The sequence below is a fragment of the Chiloscyllium plagiosum genome, chromosome 4 (genome assembly GCF_004010195.1).
Source record: "Chiloscyllium plagiosum isolate BGI_BamShark_2017 chromosome 4, ASM401019v2, whole genome shotgun sequence".
Lineage (NCBI taxonomy): Eukaryota > Metazoa > Chordata > Chondrichthyes > Orectolobiformes > Hemiscylliidae > Chiloscyllium > Chiloscyllium plagiosum.
In genome coordinates this window covers 80,976,394-80,995,053 of record NC_057713.1, presented here as the reverse complement: position 1 = coordinate 80,995,053, position 18,660 = coordinate 80,976,394, and the positions used below count along the sequence as shown (strand labels likewise).

The 18,660-nt window shown below is 39.8% G+C and overlaps 1 protein-coding gene across 4 annotated transcripts in view; it reads left to right on the top strand.

The window, feature by feature from the left end:
* LOC122549141 (coiled-coil domain-containing protein 102A-like) overlaps positions 1-18,660 on the top strand; it is a 564,343-nt gene that overhangs the window by 180,485 nt on the left and 365,198 nt on the right. For 3 of the 4 annotated variants that reach the window (XM_043688474.1, XM_043688476.1, XM_043688475.1), the window contains one exon: positions 17,925-18,041. The exons of the other annotated variant lie outside the window; for it this stretch is intronic. In XM_043688474.1, the coding sequence (XP_043544409.1) occupies positions 17,925-18,041 (117 nt within the window). The remainder of the gene's footprint in view (positions 1-17,924; positions 18,042-18,660) is intronic. 4 annotated transcript variants of the gene reach the window in all.

Below are 18,660 nucleotides of genomic sequence, written 5' to 3'. Positions count from 1 at the left end.
CCATAAAAACAGGATATGCTGGAAATATTCAGTGACTGTAAAGACGAAGAACTTGGCCAGTGTGGAAATGGGCGTAGCTTCGTTTATGACTTAACATCCATTGGGATATTGAGGAGAAACTTTCATTGCCATCTGCAGAGGAAGTCCTGCCTCCAAGTGCTGCTGCACAATTGGATGGCTGGCAGCTCCTCTGACTCAGCAGTGCCACTGGAAATGGTGGTCACTGTAGGGACTACATCTTCAATACCTAACTCGAGTAGGCTGCAAGGTAAGAATGGGATTGTTTGGGGAGGGGATAAGGATAGCGGGGCAGGATGGATGGTGTTGTTGGAGACTTCCATATTTCCAGGGCCTAAGTAGGACTAGGGGCTGGATTGGACAGGGTGGATAGTGAATGTAAAATATGGAGGTGTCTGAAGTCAATCTAAACAGTGTCCTACAATAGCGCTCCCAAGAGATTTCCCAACCGTAATTTTTAGTTGTAAGGAATAATGTTTTATCTCTATGATGAGGCAAAGAATAATTATTTGAATTATTCTCCTGTTCTATGGAATTTATATCCTGTGCAATAATTTTGCTACTAGCTTCATATTTATTTTAGGATGGAGCATTTCTATAAATCAAGAGTTGACTTTCTCTTTACACTCTCACATTTAGCTGCATGCAAACAAGCATATGTATGAATCTTAAAAATCCTATCTGCTTGTATATTTAGAAGCAAATGGACTGATGAGGAATAGACAGCATTGTTTTATGAGGGGGAGTTTGTGCCTCACTCACTTGATCAAGTTTTTTGAGGAGATGATGGAAGATGATTGATGAAGGAAAAGCAGTTGATGTTGTTTACATGGACTTCAGTAAAGCCTTTGACAAGGTGACCCCTGGAAAACTGGTACAAAAGGTAAAGTCACATAGTATCAGAGGTACGTTGGCAAAATGACAATGGACTGGCTTAGTCATAGAAGACAGAGGATATCAGTAGAAGAATGTTTTTCAAAATGGAGGATTGTGACAAATGATGTTCCACAGGACAGCTGCTGTTTGTAATCTACATAAATGATTTGGAAGAAAACAGCTGATCTAATTAGTAAGTTTGCGTATGATATAAAGATTGGTGGAATTGCGGATAGTGAGGAGGATTGTCAGAGGATACAGCAGGATATAGATCAGTCGGAGGTATGGAGTTTATTCTGCACAGAGGCAATGCCTTTTGGAAGGTCAAATACAGGTGGAAATTATACAGTGAATGACAGAACTCTTAGGAGTATCAGTATGCAGAGGGATCTGGGTGTGCAAGCCCACAGACCACTGAAGGTGGCAGCAAAGGTAGATAAGGTAGTAAAAAAAGCTTGTGGCACATTTGTGTTCATTGGAAGGGGCATTGAGAATAAGGATAGACAAGTTTTGCTACAGCTTGGTACAACTTTAGCAAGGCCACACTTGGAATATTGCATACAGTTCTCGTCACCATACTACCAGAAGGATTTAGATGTTTTGGAGAGGATACAGAAAAAGTTTACCAGGATTTTAGCTATGAAGGAAGGTGAATAGACTGGGTTTGTTTTCACAGGGACACAGGAGGTTGAGGAGTGACCTGATAAAGTTTATAAGATTGTGAATGGCATGGATAGAGTAGAAAATATTAGGATTTTTCTCAGGGTGGTGGAGTCAAATACTAGGGGCCACAGGTTCAAGTTTAAAAGTGATGCGTGAAGCAGGTTTTTCAAGGAAAGGGTGGTGAGTGCCTGGAATGCATTGCCAGAGCAATGTGAACAGGAAGGGAATAGAGGGATTTGGATCCTGTAAGTAAAGACCGTTTTAGTATGGAAGGACAAAATGTGTCCACGAAAGCCTGTTCCTGTGCTGTATTGTTCTTTGTTCTATTTCATACAATATTTAAAATGCAATTTATGTGGAATTCAATACATTAGGTGTGTGCTCAAAAAATTGTCCTGTTAGTAAACTTTATCTGGCCAAATATTTTTGTGTTATTTTGAAGTAATTCTGTCGAGAAAGTTACAAATGTTTTGCAGTAAAAAGCACCTTTGTCACACATGGCTGTTATTTGAAAACGTTTTTTTGGTTTGCTTCAATATTGGATTTTCTATCCATGTTGATTGTTGCTGCCATCTATTATAAGTTGCAAACTTTACTTCCAGAACAATTCTGTATTTTTGAAAACTCCATTTTACCCTCTTCAGATAATTTGCTATCTTTGGGTATCAAATATTCAGGTCTCATTTTATATGTTCAGCTATGATTTGCAGGCTTCATTATTTGGCATAGTAGGCAGTCATTACTTTTTGCAAGGTGCCAAATTCAGTCAGATCTCTAAGTACTTGTGACAAAAGCTGTGGGTTTCTGTATTAAGGCAATGACCCTTGGTCGATCAAACCAACACTTAACTTGATTCATGCGCTTCTGGGAAATTGCTTCCACATTGCATAATGAAAACATTTTTTGTCCTTTGCAGAAGTGTGCCAGATTCCATGCCACCATTATCCCTTTACATGGTGATCCATACCAAGAAAAATGTTCTTCCACGAATCTGCTCTTTCTTTTTAAAGCATTTTTAAAGTCTCTCTGTGTCATGGGAAGAGAATATCCAGGAGACATCTCCCCCCCCCCCCCCCAAACCCATCTCTCAACTAATTTCAAAAGATGCTTTTAACTGAACTGTGGTGAAAAACATGAGATTTACTGCATTGGAAACCTTATTGAAGGGGAAATCTATTTCTGATGATCTTCTGTTTTGATATGACTAATCATTCTTTTCTAATCTCTCTCGATTCCAAATAGATCAGAAAAAGATGGAGGCGGTGGTCATGCAAAGTTAATGGTACCTGAACAATTTCCTTCAGATAACTTCTGAGTTTGATTCTGAATGTATGAGAAACATAGGGTTGATGAAGAACTGTTAAACAAAATACCCTTCGTACTGAACAATATGTGAGATCTCCTTTTAGAAAGGCACTGAGCAGAAAGTGAAGACATTTGAAACCAAAAGTGCATAATAAAGTATAATACAAATTCATGAATTTGGAAGCAAATTTCATTGGTTATGGCATAACAGCTGCAATGCCATCCTCTGACTGTACAGCAAAAGGGAAAGTGAACATGCAGTAATCCACTCAGATTGAATGTTTACCACAGATGGAACCGAGAAGACTATAGGAGTCACTGCACAGAAAGAAGCTGTTGCATCTGCACTGGCTGAATAACCTAGTCACACATTCTAATCCTGTTCTGTAACCTTTCAAGTTGCAGTGCTTCAGGTGCAGATCCAGATTGCTTTTAAAGCAGCTGAGGGTTTTTGTCTCGATTACTAAGCTGGGCAGTGAATACCAGACACTCGTGACCCGCTGGGTGAATAAATATTTCCTTATTTCTAATATGTCTACCAATCACTTTAAATCTGTGTCCCTTGGTAAATGACCTCTCTGCTAGGGGAAACAGATCTCTCTTGTCCACCCTTTTACATTTACTCATTGTTTTGTACGCCTCAGTTAAGTCACTCGCCAGCCTTCTGTGTTTGAAGGAAAACAACTCTGGCAGTGTCCTGACCAGACTCTTAAAGAGTTCCAACATGGTCAAAAAGGTATTCATTTCAACATTCTAAATTAGTTGAGATTTGCAAAGGCTGATTCTTGATTGGTACTGATGAGAATATTTAAAGGATCAGGTACTGAGATTGTGAAGTCAGTGATGAGAAGGTTAGAAGCAAGGTTAGGTGTGCACAGGGATTGTTCTGGAAATAATGTTCTGACAGGCTGAACATGGAGCTTATAAGCCAGTACAATCATGGTTTGTAAGCAGCTAGATTCATCTTCAGCAAGTCGATGGAATTAATTAAGGTGAATCCAAAACCATGTCATTTGACTTGAAAGCTAAATAGAAAGAGTTACATTTGGTTAAAATTGAACTGTAAGAAACTTCGTCTCATTAAGGTCTTGATATCAGAAAGGCATTGGATAATACAGGAACAGACAGGCCTGTAGTGGCTGTAGATGTGGCAAACATGGGAAATCTGCACACACACGGTAATAATGATAATGGATTAGAGTGGTGCTGGAAAAGCACAGCAGTTCAGGCAGCATCTGAGGAGCAGGAAAATCTGCTGAAAGGCTTTTGCCCGAAACGTCGATTTTCCTACTCCTCGGATGCTGCCTGAACTGCTCTGCTTTTCCAGCACCACTCTAATCCAGAATCTGGTTTCCAGCATCTGCAGTCATTGTTTTTACCCTGTGCAATGATAATGTCCCTACCTTTGAGCTATGAGACCTGGTTCAAGTCCAGCGGTATATCATAACATCCCTGAACAGATTCATTAGAAACATCTGTATAGAAAATCTGAGAAGGTGGCCCATGGATTTCAACTGCAATCAGCATATCAGAGTCATACATTCTTGATCTCTTTGCGTTGCTAAAGAATATTTCCAGAAGTTGAACTGGTTCAGCCATAGAAACGCAATGACTACAAAAGCAGATCAGAGGCTGGGAATTCTGCAAGAGTATTTTACCCCTAACTCTCCAAAGTCTGTCCACAATTTACAAAAGATACGTCAAAAGAGTGATGGAATAGTCTCCGCATGTTTGTTTTCATGCAACTCAAATTATACTCAAGTATCTTTCCGTCAGCCAGGACAAGAGCCTGCTTTATTGACATCACATGCATCACCTTAAATATTCAGTCCCTTCACCACTGACATACAGTGGCAGCAGTGTGTACCATCTGGAATGTGCACCAAAGTTCTTTTGATGGTGCATTCCAAATGCCTTCTACATCTAAAATGACAAGGCAGCAGATGCACGGGAACACTGCTACCTGCGGGTACCTCTCTATACCTTATAGTCTGCAGCGGATCAAGAAGACAGTTCATCATCATCTTTTCCAGGGTAATAAATGCTGGTCTAGACACATCCAAAAAAAACAGTCTCTGAGCTAAGGCAAAGTGTTGCATTAGATTATGTCCATATGACGTATTCATGTGGACTCTACATTGATGAATAGAATTTGAGGGAGGCGAGCAGCTTATCCTTTTGTAAACATTGACCATGTCTTTAAAGAAATAATCTGTGTTGGTCTGTTTGACACATCTTTCTTTCAAAAATTGGCCTTCCCAGGAACTTGATTCTACTGTGTATGATTGTGGTTGTGGTAGGGGTGATGGGGTGCGGGAATTGGACTTCATGGTGCTGACATTAGGACAGCGCATTTATCTGCCCTACCATGACACCCTGATCCTTAGCTTTTTCATTACCAAGTTCCTAAATCAAAAACTATTAAATTGAAGAATGCCTGAGAAAATTCACATTTGAAGTGATAGATTGTAAAGATATGTTTTGTAAATAGGAAAACTGATCCATTATAAGCTGACCCATATGGACCCATATTTTATCCGTGTCAAATAATGAGTTGGAACCTGAGTTAACAAATGTGCTGAATTGCAGGAGCAACTGTTCCCAGACTATTAATGACATATATTGCACATAATTTTATATTTGCTCATTGTAATTATGCTATGCTCAGGTGGGGCATCAAAATGCAAGGAAGTAAAAATGCAGTGTACCTATTAGTTCTGCTGAAATCTGTGCAATATTAACACTCACCTAGAAGATGTACAAATGCTTTGTTGGAAAGATTTCTTTATAAACAGTACCACAGAGTATAAAGAAAGAAAGCTGTTTCAAATCATTACAAAAGGTTGGCTTGGCCTCAGCTGAACATGACAGTAGGGATCCCAGGATCTTAGTGTCAGAGAGCATGTACTAGAATGAAATGAGGGAGGAAGGACTGCAGTTATGCACATGGGCTACAGAAGATGTGATTATTCTTCCTGGTGTAGACGAAATTAAGATTTAAGAGAGGAGTTTAAAAATTATGAAGGATTTAAGCTTATTTTTCTTGATAAGCGATTTCAGACTGCCTTTTTATGTGCTGTAACATTTTATTATTTGTTTTCAAATCTCATTTTTTGGAAAAAAATCATCTAGCATCTAAAATCTAATCAAGTACCTTCACTATTGATTGCAATTGAAAATGGTTCTGGAGTGAAAAGACTGGAGTGCTGGGCATGGGTTAATCCACTGTCTGGGAATGAGAACAAGAAAAAAGTATTTGTGACTTCCATAGAACAAAGGATTTCTGAGATTTCGGTACACTAAAAAAGTACATCATTAACCATAATTCACTTCGGACCATAGACCACACAATATTCTGCATTCACATTAATTATTCATTTTCATTTCTATTCTTGCATTATTTTCAAAAAATTAAACTAGCCAAGATATCATGTAATTATTCATCAATCACACTGTACAGTAGCTTAAAAATATTATAAAATATATTTTGAGTGCAACATAGCACTCATTGTGACTTGAAGGAAGAGTTAAGATTTTGGTAAGTCAAAGGTGGGCAGCACGGTGGCACAGTGGTTAGCACTGCTGCCTCACAGCACCAGAGACTCAGGTTCAATTCCCGCCTCAGGCGACTGACTGTGTGGAGTTTGCACGTTCTCCCCGTGTCTGCGTGGGTTTCCTCCGGGTGCTCTGGTTTCTTCCCACAGTCCAAGAATGTGCAGGTTAGGTGAATTGGCCATGCTAAATTGCCCGTAGTGTTAGGTGAAGGGGTAAATGTAGGAGAATGGGTCTGGGTGGGTTGCTGTTCGGTGGGTCGGTGTGGACTTGTTGGGCCAAATGGCCTGTTTCCACACAGTAAGTAATCTAACCTAAACTCTTTCTAGAAGTTAAAATGAACTTAACAGTTAAATTAAAGTTGCTGTTGAACTTCAGGTACCAGGGTCTAATCAGGAGTATACAAACTAAGTATGGAAGCTAGTTTAAATTTTTCTTTTTTGAGGACTCAGCTGACTATTTTGGAATGTGTAAATACACCATCTGCGCATCTTAGAACTTAAAAAAGTTCTGGGTGCCAAACCTCAGGAAAGATGTGAATGCAGAAGAGATTTATGAAAAATAGTTCCAGGGATGAGAAACTTCATTTATGAAGATAGTTCCAACTTCTTTGATCTATTTTCCTTGGGGAAGGGATCGCTAAGATGAAATTGGATAGAAGTTTTCAAAAACATGAATGGGCTAGATAGAGTAGATAAGGAGAAACTGTTCCTGCTCGTAAATGGATCAATAACAAAAGGGCATAGATTGAAAGTAATGATCTGCTTGGAAGTGTGGTGGAAAGACGTTCAGTTGAGGTATTTGAGAGGCCATTGAATGATTGTTTCTTTTTAATTAATGTGGAAGTTTACATGGAAAAGGGAGGAGAATAACACCTATGCATAATGCTGATTCAGAGAGCTGCTACAGATGTGATGGGCCAAATGACCTCCTTTCGCAGTGTTATAATTTTGTGATATTGTGAGAGATAAAAACAATTCATTTTAAATCATCAGAGGCAGGGCTAAATGTAGTTGGATATGAAGATGTAAGTGAAAAGTATTTTTTTATAACTGCAATTATTTTTATTGCATGATCATAAACTGCTGGCTGAATGAAAATGTTGCCTGAATAAGTTTCCAGGAGAAAGTGAGGACTGCAGATGCTGAAGATCAGAGCTGAAAATGTGTTGCTGGAAAAGCGCAGCAGCCCTGAAGAAGGGCTCATGCCCGAAACGTCGATTCTCCTGCTCCTTGGATGCTGCCTGACCTGCTGCGCTTTTCCTGCAACACATTTTCAGCTCTGAATAAGTTTCCATCCTCCTTTTAATGTCTGAAAATTCACCACCTAATCTTGATGTGTTTCTGTTAGTTTTCTAACGGGCTATGCTTTAGAAATTATTTAGCTTGTAGTACTTGGCAGCACAGACAAATGAGAGGTAGTTTAAATATTATAGTGGTTTTATATCTGTTTTTAGTACTGCTTTGTAATCAACCCTAAAGATATGCAAAAGAAATCATCTATAATGCTTTATTCTGGAAAAGGATTGACCTCCATTCTACACATTTTTCCTTGATGATGCACTGTGAATTGGAATTCACCATGTCGGTAATCCACAGTTCCTCAAACCCTGCTCTGCCCCCTCAGTTACCCTCATTGGTGAGAGTTGACTCAGAGCTAATATATGTTTAAAATTTTGGATAAGGGCATAGGGAAAAACCTAGATTCTTCATCTAAATATCCCAGCCTCTGATGGTTTTGGATAAACTAAAACTAATGAAACTAGCACTACTGCCTCACAGTGCCAGGGACCCAGGTTTGATTCCCGCCTCGGGCGACTGTCTGCGTGGAGTTTGCACATTCTCCCCATGTCTGTGTGGGTTTCCTCTGGGTGCTCCGGTTTCCTCCCACAGTCCAAAGATGTGCAGGTCAAGTGAATTGGCCATGCTAAATTGCCCATAATGTTAGGTGCATTAGTCAGGGGTACATATAGGGTAGAGGAATAGGTCTGGGTGGGTTAATCTTTGGAGGGTCGGTGTGGACTTGTTGGTCTGAAGGGCCTGTTTCCATACTGTAGGCAATCAAATATCATCCAATTTAATAAGGATTTTGATTGATGAAATTGGCTTTGCTTCCCTTTTACATCTGGACTGACATTTTATAATAATGCCATACTTCAAAGACACACCCACCATTTGAACCAGCTGAATATGATTTCCTTGACATTCCTCTCACAGATTTGAAAAATATGTGCAATACCTTATTCAGATTATTAATTTTCTGTCTTGCTGTACAACATGCTTTTTAACTGTACTTAAATTTATTATAATTACCTTTAAAATTGTAATTGTACTCGGGTCTCTTGAATGTCACCACCACAACCAAGGCCAAGAGACTGAAATTTTGATTAGACGCAGGAAAACCAACTTGTGCACTTTTGAGACTCAGGATGTGCACCTTATCGAAGTATGGCTTTATAAGGGACTTTTATCTTTTTACACATTCTGTTTGCAGTGCATGTGTGAGCTTCAATAGAGTGAGTGAAGATTGTAGGTATGGAGGTGGGACCGTTTGAAGGTATGCTTGATTCTACAATAGAGTGAACAGCTTCTCATGTCATCTGGAGGTTCCCAAACCTCACTGCTCACCTTCCATTCTATTCTCAAGTTCCCTCTGATTACCCACACATTCTTTGTTTCCTCACATCATATTATGGCATACTCTAGGGGTGGGAGACATCTTTACATCATACTTATAACAATGTCATCCTCGTATGTCCATGTGCACATTGGCTGTGTATGCTAATTTTCCCAGTGTGTAGAGGAAGTTCAGAAAATTGCGCATACACCAGACATGTGTATGTGCAGAACACTCAGCACTGGCCTTTATTGTGGCATTGCCTTTAATCATTCCATTACCACGATGTTATTGCCTGCAAAATAATGGAATCTTTACTCAAGAATATAACAGAAAAAAATCCAGAGACTTAAATTATAATAAAGAATAATTAGTGCAAATTTCTTTAATAGAATGAATGTGGATAATATCCTTTCGTTAGTGAGGGAGAACAGAATAAGGAGGCATAAAAAGATTATAGTCATTAATAAGTCCAATAGGTAATTCAGGAGCAACCTCTTTACTTAGATATTAGTTGGAATGTGGAACTTGATACCAGAGGGAGTAGTTGAAACAACTAGCACAGATGCATTTAAGGGGAAGCCAGCTAAACAAGAGAGATAAGGACTACTTGCTTCTGTTGTTTGGGTTAGATGCAGAAGAGTGAGAGAAGGCTGCTTTTTGCCATAAACACCAGCATAAGCCTGTTCAAACAAATTGTCCTTTCACGTGTTTAAAGAGTATGGGTGAAATTTATTTGCTACTTTAAGCAGTTTGGGAAATGATGCGATTACCGATGTCAAAATGAATATTTTGATTTTCCCCTTGGGCTTTAAATGGCGAGTTCAGAATCTTACTCATGATCAGGACCACGATTACCACACATTGCATGATGTGCTATACTTGCCTCTTTTCTATGTAGCTTCCAATTTCTTTCCTGAGAAATAAGACGGTGGTGAGTTCTGACATAAAATTCAAAGGGGGCAATCTGGCAATTCCAGCTCACTGCTTGTTTCTCTGGACCTTTGTCCAACTCAACCTTCATCGCCATATCCCTGTATGTCCCATGGGCAATCTTCTTTTCCAACTCTTGTTGAAGCGATTGAGCATTGGCAAACCACCAGCCTCAGCACATCGTACCTCCTCTTGGACCAAGTTCAAGAATTCATTTTGGAACTCATGGATATTGTAATGTCATAGAGTCATAGAGATGTACAGCATGGAAACAGACCCTTTGGCCCAACCTTCCATGCCGACCAGATATCCCAACCCAATCTAGTCCCACCTGCCAGCACCCGGCCCATATCCTCCAAACCCTTCCTATTCATATACCCATCCAAATGCCTCTTAAATGTTGCAACTGTACCAGCCTCCACCACTTCCTTTGGCAGCTCATTCCATACACGTACCACCCTCTGCATGAAAACGTTGCCTTTTAGGTCTCTTTTATGTCTTTCCCCTCTCACCCTAAACCTATGCCCTCTAGTTCTGGACTCCCTGACCCAAGGGAAAATACTTTGTCTATTTATCCTATCCATGCCCCTCATAATTTTGTAAACCTCTATAAGGTCACACCTCAGCCTCCAACTCTCCAAGGAAAACAGCCCCAGCCTGTTCAGCCTTTCCCTACAGCTCAAATCCTCCAACCTGGCAACGTCCTTGTAAATCTTTTCTGAACCCTTTCAAGTTTCACAACATCTTTCCAATAGGAAGGAGACCAGAATTGCACGCAATATTCCAACAGTGGCCTAACCAATGTCCTGTACAGTTGCAACATGACCTCCCAACTCCTGTACTGAATACTCTGACCAATAAAGGAAAGCATACCAAACGCCTTCATCACTATCCTATCTACCTGCGACTCCACTTTCAAGGAGCTATGAACCTGCACTCCAATGCTTCTGTTTGGATTAGATTAGATTAGATTACTTAGATTACTTTACAGTGTGGAAACAGGCCCTTCAGCCCAACAAGTCCACACCGACCCGCTGAAGCGCAACCCACCCATACCCCTACATTTACCCCTTACCTAACACTACGGACAATTTAGCATGGCCAATTCACCTAACCTGCACATCTTTGGACTGTGGGAGGAAACCGGAGCACCCGGAGGAAACCCATGCAGACACGGGGAGAATGTGCAAACTCCACACAGTCAGTCGCCTGAGGCAAGTTACTTTGAATGCAGTGCACGTGTGTCTCATGCGTTAGCACACAGTAAAGGAGTTGGCCGTGGTCAGTTCTTCTACCCATCCAGCAGCATCCCAAAGACACCCTTTGGCAGAACTGGCTGTCTGCTTCAGAGAACAATGTTGTAGCAGTATATGGCGAAGGGTAGTTTCCAGCTGGCAGCATTTGGACTGACACACAACTGACCTTTAAATATAGTGTCGATGGTGTGAGTGGCACAAGGCCTGGGCTCTGCTGAGTATTTCTGTATTGGCTGATTGTACGTTTGCACAATAAGGGTGCCCGAATACATAATCAATGAGATTAGTCGTGGAAAACTGTATGAGAAGAGTCACCATAAGCCATGGTCTGAAATCCTCTGTGAAACTGCTTGAAAAGAATAGTTAGCCAAAATATGGGAAAGTTTGGCAATCAGTTTGGGTTCTGCCAGGGCCATTCAGCTGCTGACCTTATTAAAAAAACTTGGCATTGGCCCAAATATGGACAGCAGGATTCCAGGGGTGAGGTAGGAGTGACTGTACTTGACCTTTAGGCTCCATTTGACCGAGTGTAGCACCAAAGAATCCTCATAAATCTGGAGTCAGTGGGAATCCCGGAAAATTTTCATCCTAGCACACAGGAAGATGGTTGTGAATGTTGGATGTCAATCATTCACCCTAGGACATCACTTTTGCAGTACGTTGTACAATTTGAGTTTAATTTTTCTAATTGCAGTACTAATTTAAGAATGCAACATTATGTAAGGCTGTAATTCAGTCTTTCATGTCATTTGGATTTCCTTGCTCTTTCTCAACTTTAGTCCCTGGCATTATGAACATATTTACTACAAAGGACTAGTTTCGGAGAGAGTGAAACCAATTAGGAATGAAGTTGGGGAGGGTGGGAGGGGCAAAATCTGGTTGTGCAAGATGGAGGTAGAGTGGACTGGTTTATATTTAAAACATTCACTGCTGCATTTCTCTGTAAACATAGTCAACTATATGAGCTTGAGGCAGTTTTCTTGTTAAAGAAAGCCTGCCCACTCCTTGCCTCACTTGATGGCATTTGTGAGAATTGAGCTAAAGCCTGTGTTTGCTTGTATCCTTTTCCCTGCCTCTGGACAGGAGAATTGCTGTGTGGTCACACTGACTCCTGCTTGACTCAGTAGAGCTGCCAATTAATATTGCTGCTGCCCCGGTGGAGGTGAACCTCTCGAAATTAGCGGTTGAAGACGCGAAATAAGTAAGACATTCCAAAGCTTAGTGTGTGAATTCATCCTGAGGCATTTTTCTAATGAATTTCCATCATCTGAGCCGATACAGTTCAACACATGCCCAGCCTGTGGTTGTCCTGTGAATCTGAATGTTTGACAGCAGCATCTAACTCAAAAGCATAACACAGAATAAAAACAAGCCAACAATGCTGACAGAAGAGAAACACAGAGCTAGCATTCTGAGTAAGAACTGCTCCCTTGGGCTACTTTGCAATAAATAGAGATCTACACTAGTTATCTTTAGAAATTATGAACAATGCATCACCCACTAGAATCCAGGCATATCCTCACCCTTTATGGCCATTTACTTTGAAGTAGCAAGAACTGCTGAGGGCTTGGGGCACCAAAGTGCCTTTTATTGTTGTTTATGCTGATATCCATTAAATTTGTTTTTAGTATTGTTTACTCTGATAATCAGTTGCTGCAACATTATATAATATCCTTGTGTTGAAGTCTACATGTGGCGAGATATAGGTAGTGTGTATGCTGCCTTTGTACAACATAGCTTGACCGTCTCTATCCAGATTATGGACGGCAGGATTGTTGGTGCCACACCATGTACCACTTAACATATTCCATTCAAAAGCTGGCCCTGCACCTTCATAAGATATCCATCTTAGATGTGAATAACCATTCACTTTTTCTATTAAAGTAAAACTTGTATTTTTTACTGCGCCATCTGTTTGCAAACCAAAATATGGCACCTGGCCACATAAGAAGATGATGGGTAGATTTCCCCTGGCCATGGGGTGCCAGGCTGTAAATTAAGGTGGGCACAGCAAGCAAAATAGAAGGGAGTCCATAGAGGGCAGCTTCTCAATGTACTGTGTCCACCTAGGAAGATTCCCAATGGCAAGTTGGATTCAGGTAGCCAATTTAATTTCAGTAAAATGACTCCCTTTGGCTTCATGGAGATGGCCTTTGCGTGGCCACTGGTGGCGTCATGCCCCATCGAAGAGTATCCAGATAGGGAAAACCACTGACCCAAAACCTGATGGGCAATCCATTCCCCTTTCACTTCAATTACCCCTCAGAGGCTCTTTCTCAAATCCTGAGCACTCTCAGCAGAGAAGACTGCATGGTTTTGACATGAATGAGTTGGGCCGAAGGGTCTGTTTCCGTGCTGTACACCTCTGACTCTATGACTTCTTGGGAAGCCAACTGCACAGGAACCATCTTGCAATCAATACTGTTCTTAAAAAAAACTTTTATTAACGTTCTTTTTGAAATCATCTTGGCAATAAAATCCAGTTTCATTACATCTCTGATGAAACGCAATTTCACTCAGTGGCAGAAAACTGATGACTGTTTCAAAACAAAATTTGGAAAATGTGGAGGAGGTACTTTACTTGTGGATATTTTAACTTTCGGTTCCTGCATTACTCTGTTATATTAGCATAATAGCTAGCTTGCTTCATGCCAGGTAATTTGCATGGTGCGTGAATAAGGGAGATTTGACTTGTCATATTTGATGTATCAATTGTGACTCAGTGGTTAACAATCTCAATTCTGAGTCACAAAGTTCCTGCTTTGAGTTCCACTGCACATTAAAATCAAGATGCTTAGTTGCAGGACTGTGGAAGCTTTGCACTATTTCAAGTACCATCTTTTGAATGAGATTTGAAATTATGACTGCATATGTCTGCTCAGATGGAAGTGAAAAATCCCATGACTTTTTATAAGAAGATCCGGGGGGTTATTGCTGGTGTTTTTGCTAATATCTTAATCCCACATTTAATGTTACAAAGCAATTGAACATCATGTCAGTTACTGTCAGTGGGAACTTGCTGTCCACTAATTCGTAGCTATATTTCCTGCACTTTTACACTTTAAAATTCCTTCATTGGCTGTGAAGCACTTTGGGATGTCCAGACATTCTGCAAAGCGCTTTACAAATCCAAGCCTTCTCTTGTTTTCTTGGTGTTATTTTTCTGACCTATTTTCTCCTGTTGCTGAATTTAAGTTTGTCAGGTTGCTGACTGCCTTTGATATTAAACATAGCTGGTGGTATTGATGTGAATGGCATCAGTCTGTTTTATTCATGATGGCATGATATCCTGTTGTTACCCAGTGTCAACATGTGCACAGTTCCAACATGGCGAACCAGTTGGGGTGCAATCGAGGAATAAACTTTGCCCTAAAGATAGAGTCCGATTGTAAACTTTCATTCCCTCAGCACAGCTAATGAACCTGGGATTTTAATGCTCAGCATGTCTCATTGGGCATGCCAACTGAACCATTGATAATAGCACCACTAGAGTTCTGCAAGGGTTTTCTCTCTCTCTCCCTCTCTAGTCAATTCTGAAGCACTGCCTGTAAAGCACTTGGTGGGTCAGGCTCTTCGATTTTTACAGGGGTAGTGGGATGGCCGGGCATGGTGCTCACTATTCTTGGAAGAAATGTCGGTATCAAATGGACAAAGGAAAAATACTGTCAATGATGGAAATCTTGAAACAAGCACAGAGAAAGGTGGAGAAACTGAGCAGGTCTGGAACATCTTGGGAGAGTGAAATGCAGAGTTAACATTTCAAGTCCAATATGAGTCATCTTCAGAATTGGACTGCATTTTAGTCGTGACAACATACCATGGGCCGCCTGATAGGCAAAGGTTTTGACCTTCACCTCACAAGGAGGCCTGTTCAATCTGATTGGCCAGAAGCACTGACAATCCCAGCAGCAATGGAGATCAGAGCAGGCAATACCAGGCCTGTAAGCAGTCTCCTGAAGAGCAATAAGAATAGGAGAGAAGCAAGCCCTGGCTTTTTAGGGTGGTAAGGGACCAGGCAGTTTTGGGAGAGCCACAAGGGAGTTTGGAGACCAAGTAGGACCGATTAAATAGGATGGTGACGTTTTTAGGGCGCCTGTTCCCTCTTGATGTGCCCTCCCTCCTTTTCAAAAATATGTTTTTCAAAACCTTCTTTGTACAAGGTCCTTCCTACCACTGATGTGTAATTAAACAAAAAATCTTTAAGGGACGTTGGGACTGCTGACAAGACAGCTTTTGTTGCTCAACCCTAATTATGCTTGAACTGAGTGGCTTGCTAGGCCATTTGAGAGAGCAGTTAATAGTCAATCACATTACTGGGTTTGGATTCAGTAGTAAGGATGGTACTTTTCATTCCTGTCACAGTGATATAAAATATTGACAACACATTTTCAAATTTCATCATCTAATTTAATATCTAGGACTTCTACAGACTGTAACACCTTTAAAAATGAACCAAAAACATTGACTTAAAATGGCTGCAGACATTACATAACCCATACAAGTTGACCAAGTTTCTTGAAAGCAATAAAACAGTCTGATTGGAAATTGTCATTTAGCTAAAGGCAATAAAACGACTCACCACTACCCTATCCCATTGAAGTCGTGACAAACTCCTAATCTTTATCTAATTTACACCATCATGAGAGTCTTCACATTGTTATAGATGAAAATGTCACCTACAATTATCCAGCTTGATAAACAAAAACTGCAGCATGCAGGATGTATGACCAACCTTGTGTTTAAAGGAGATTTTTTTAGGAAAAAGATGAAGGAGAGATTTCAGATGACAGAAGTGAAACAGACTGGAAAAAGTCTCTACCTCTTACCCTGTCTCTCTGCTGCTTGTGAAGCAAAGCCCGAAAACAAAACTGATTAGAAAGAAAACACAGAATTTAAAGATAACTGCACTATACCCTGACAGTTTTGGAAATCAACTTAGCAACTTTGGTCTCGGGTTAAATCCTTATGTCTTAAAGATATTTAAATCTGGATACTCTTCTGTCTTTTTTTATGTTGGATACCTGCTCCTTTTAAATTTGTACCGTACTTATATGTTTATGGCAGTAGAGTTACATTGAGGTGCATAATTGCCAACAAACTGGACAACTAAAGGCCTCAATAGGACTAATTGAAGGTGGCCTAGTGTGGCACCTTTTCCCATTACTGTATTGTGAGGAATGGATCAGGAGTGGAATAGAAGGAGGTGGGCTGACTACGTGACATATTCTACCTGTCCCAGCCACCAACTACCACACTAAAAATACACCCAGTGAATGGCAGTAAAATCCAGCCCAGGGTTACATTGTATCTCCTTTTTTTGTTTTTGTTTCTGCTCATTTCTTGCTCAGTTTCAGCAGGAAGTAGGGAGAATCTCCCTGTGAATTTCACAGGTTGATGGCTTTACATTTGAACTTACGTGCAATATATCCACCAGTTTGTTTACAATAAGTAAAAATTATTGTTTCTTGTTGCTTGGTTGATGTCAATTGCCCCTAATAGTTCTCCAAGTCTGGAGTGTATTATATATCACAAAATATATGTGACACTTTATGACTGGATACTTGACTAGTAACTGGGTATTTTTATGATGGTATTTGATATACATGCATTTAAACCAAAATGCACTATATAAAAGTGAGATACACCCAAGTTGTTTCAATCATGTTTGCCCTTTGAGTATCAGTTTTTAGTTGATATTTAATTTCTTACAGAATTGAAATTATTATCGCTGCCATAATTTTGGGATAATTAGCTAAGAATAGGGTTCCTGTCAAAGTATTATTTCATTCTTAGTAGCAAACAAATGGTAAGATTATCCACAATTTAGGTTACAGTGTTTTTATGGTTACATTGAGGCAGATACCATTCTTGCAAAAATAACTAATTGTCCACATTGCCATTGCAAGTATTGCCTTGCTTTTCATTATTTTTCATTTTCTTTCATTCCATTCTACTTGTTTAAATTAGTTGGGGATCAAAAATATTTTCTCATTTTTTGTCACAATGTGACTTCCCGCTGGTGGAATAGGCAAGAAGCAGCAAACTTGAATAAGTTTAAAGCAAGAAATTAAAAATTGAACTAAAAAAAACTCCCTCATCAAAACAGCAGAAAGTCATTGGCATGTCCTATTGGCAGGCACTGCATGTCCTGGAATATGGTCAGAGTCGGAATGCATGCAAATTGTCTGATGATCTATTGGCTATCTACCTCCTCTGTGGGCAGTGTCACGTCAGACTGTCTGAGGTTAATCCAAATCCAGTCAACATCTGTAACTTTCTGGTCAGTGTAAATCTGAATTTTCACATTTAATCAGGGCTGAAAATTGAATTTTGCAGTGCCAAACTGTGTTCTAATTACTAATGCATTACACCACGGGGCTAGCATGCAAAATTTACGTTCTTTCCTTACCTTGTGATTCTCTTTTTGCATTATTGAATTTTTACCCAATGCCAAGTAAATTATAAATCCGGTTCACAAAATGTCTGATTTTAATAGCAATTGAAAAGCTGTACTTTGCAAAAGTAGGAAGTTGCATATTTTACATAATTGGATAGAAAAAAATCAATATGATTGCAGGAAGCCATCTGTGATTGCTTTGGGGAGTTGCATGATAAATGTTCAGCCTAGTCTCCGACAAAACGTGATTAATTGAGGCCAACTCCGGTGACTATATTAAAGTGTATGTTATTATTTCTGTTACCCAGTTGACCTTCCTTCGTGATGCTCATCAGAATGAGCTTGGAAGGATCTCAGAAGATCTGGAAGATGAAGTTGGAGCTAGGTCTAACATGGATAGGAAATTAGCTGATCTACGTACTGAGGTAATGCAACATGTTTGTCTTTAATATCCTGGCTTAATTAGAAAAGTGTCTGGTGACAAAGCAAACATTTTAAATTTATTAGATATCCTGCATCTGTATGCAAGATCTATTGACAAAACCTCCATTTCTGAACAACATCAGTAAAAATAGTAATAAGCAGAACTGAACATACTTGAACTCTTATTTTGATGCATATAAGACAAATTGGGAGTATTGTGATGTGTATTATTGTTGTTATTGTGTAATCATTCACTCCCAACAATAGTATTGTAGTGATTCAATTTTTGCACATTCTAGATTCTCTGTCACTTTTATAAAGAGCATTTTATAACCTAAAATCCGTGTGACCAGTTTCAGCTATCTCTTTCTATCTAACTCCACTTTGCCTGAGAACTACATTCTGTCTTGCCACCTTCCCCTATGAGCAGATTTTATGCGCACTATAGAAACTGTTTTCATACTTAATAAAATGAAAGAAAAAAAGGTTACAGAAAATCACAAGTAAATCCCTAATAGTTTGAAATAATCACACATTCACACCACACTTGACCTCATTTCCTGCTTCCCTTCTTCAAAAATGAAAGGACAAAAACGATACAATAATCTTTAACCAGTGGCA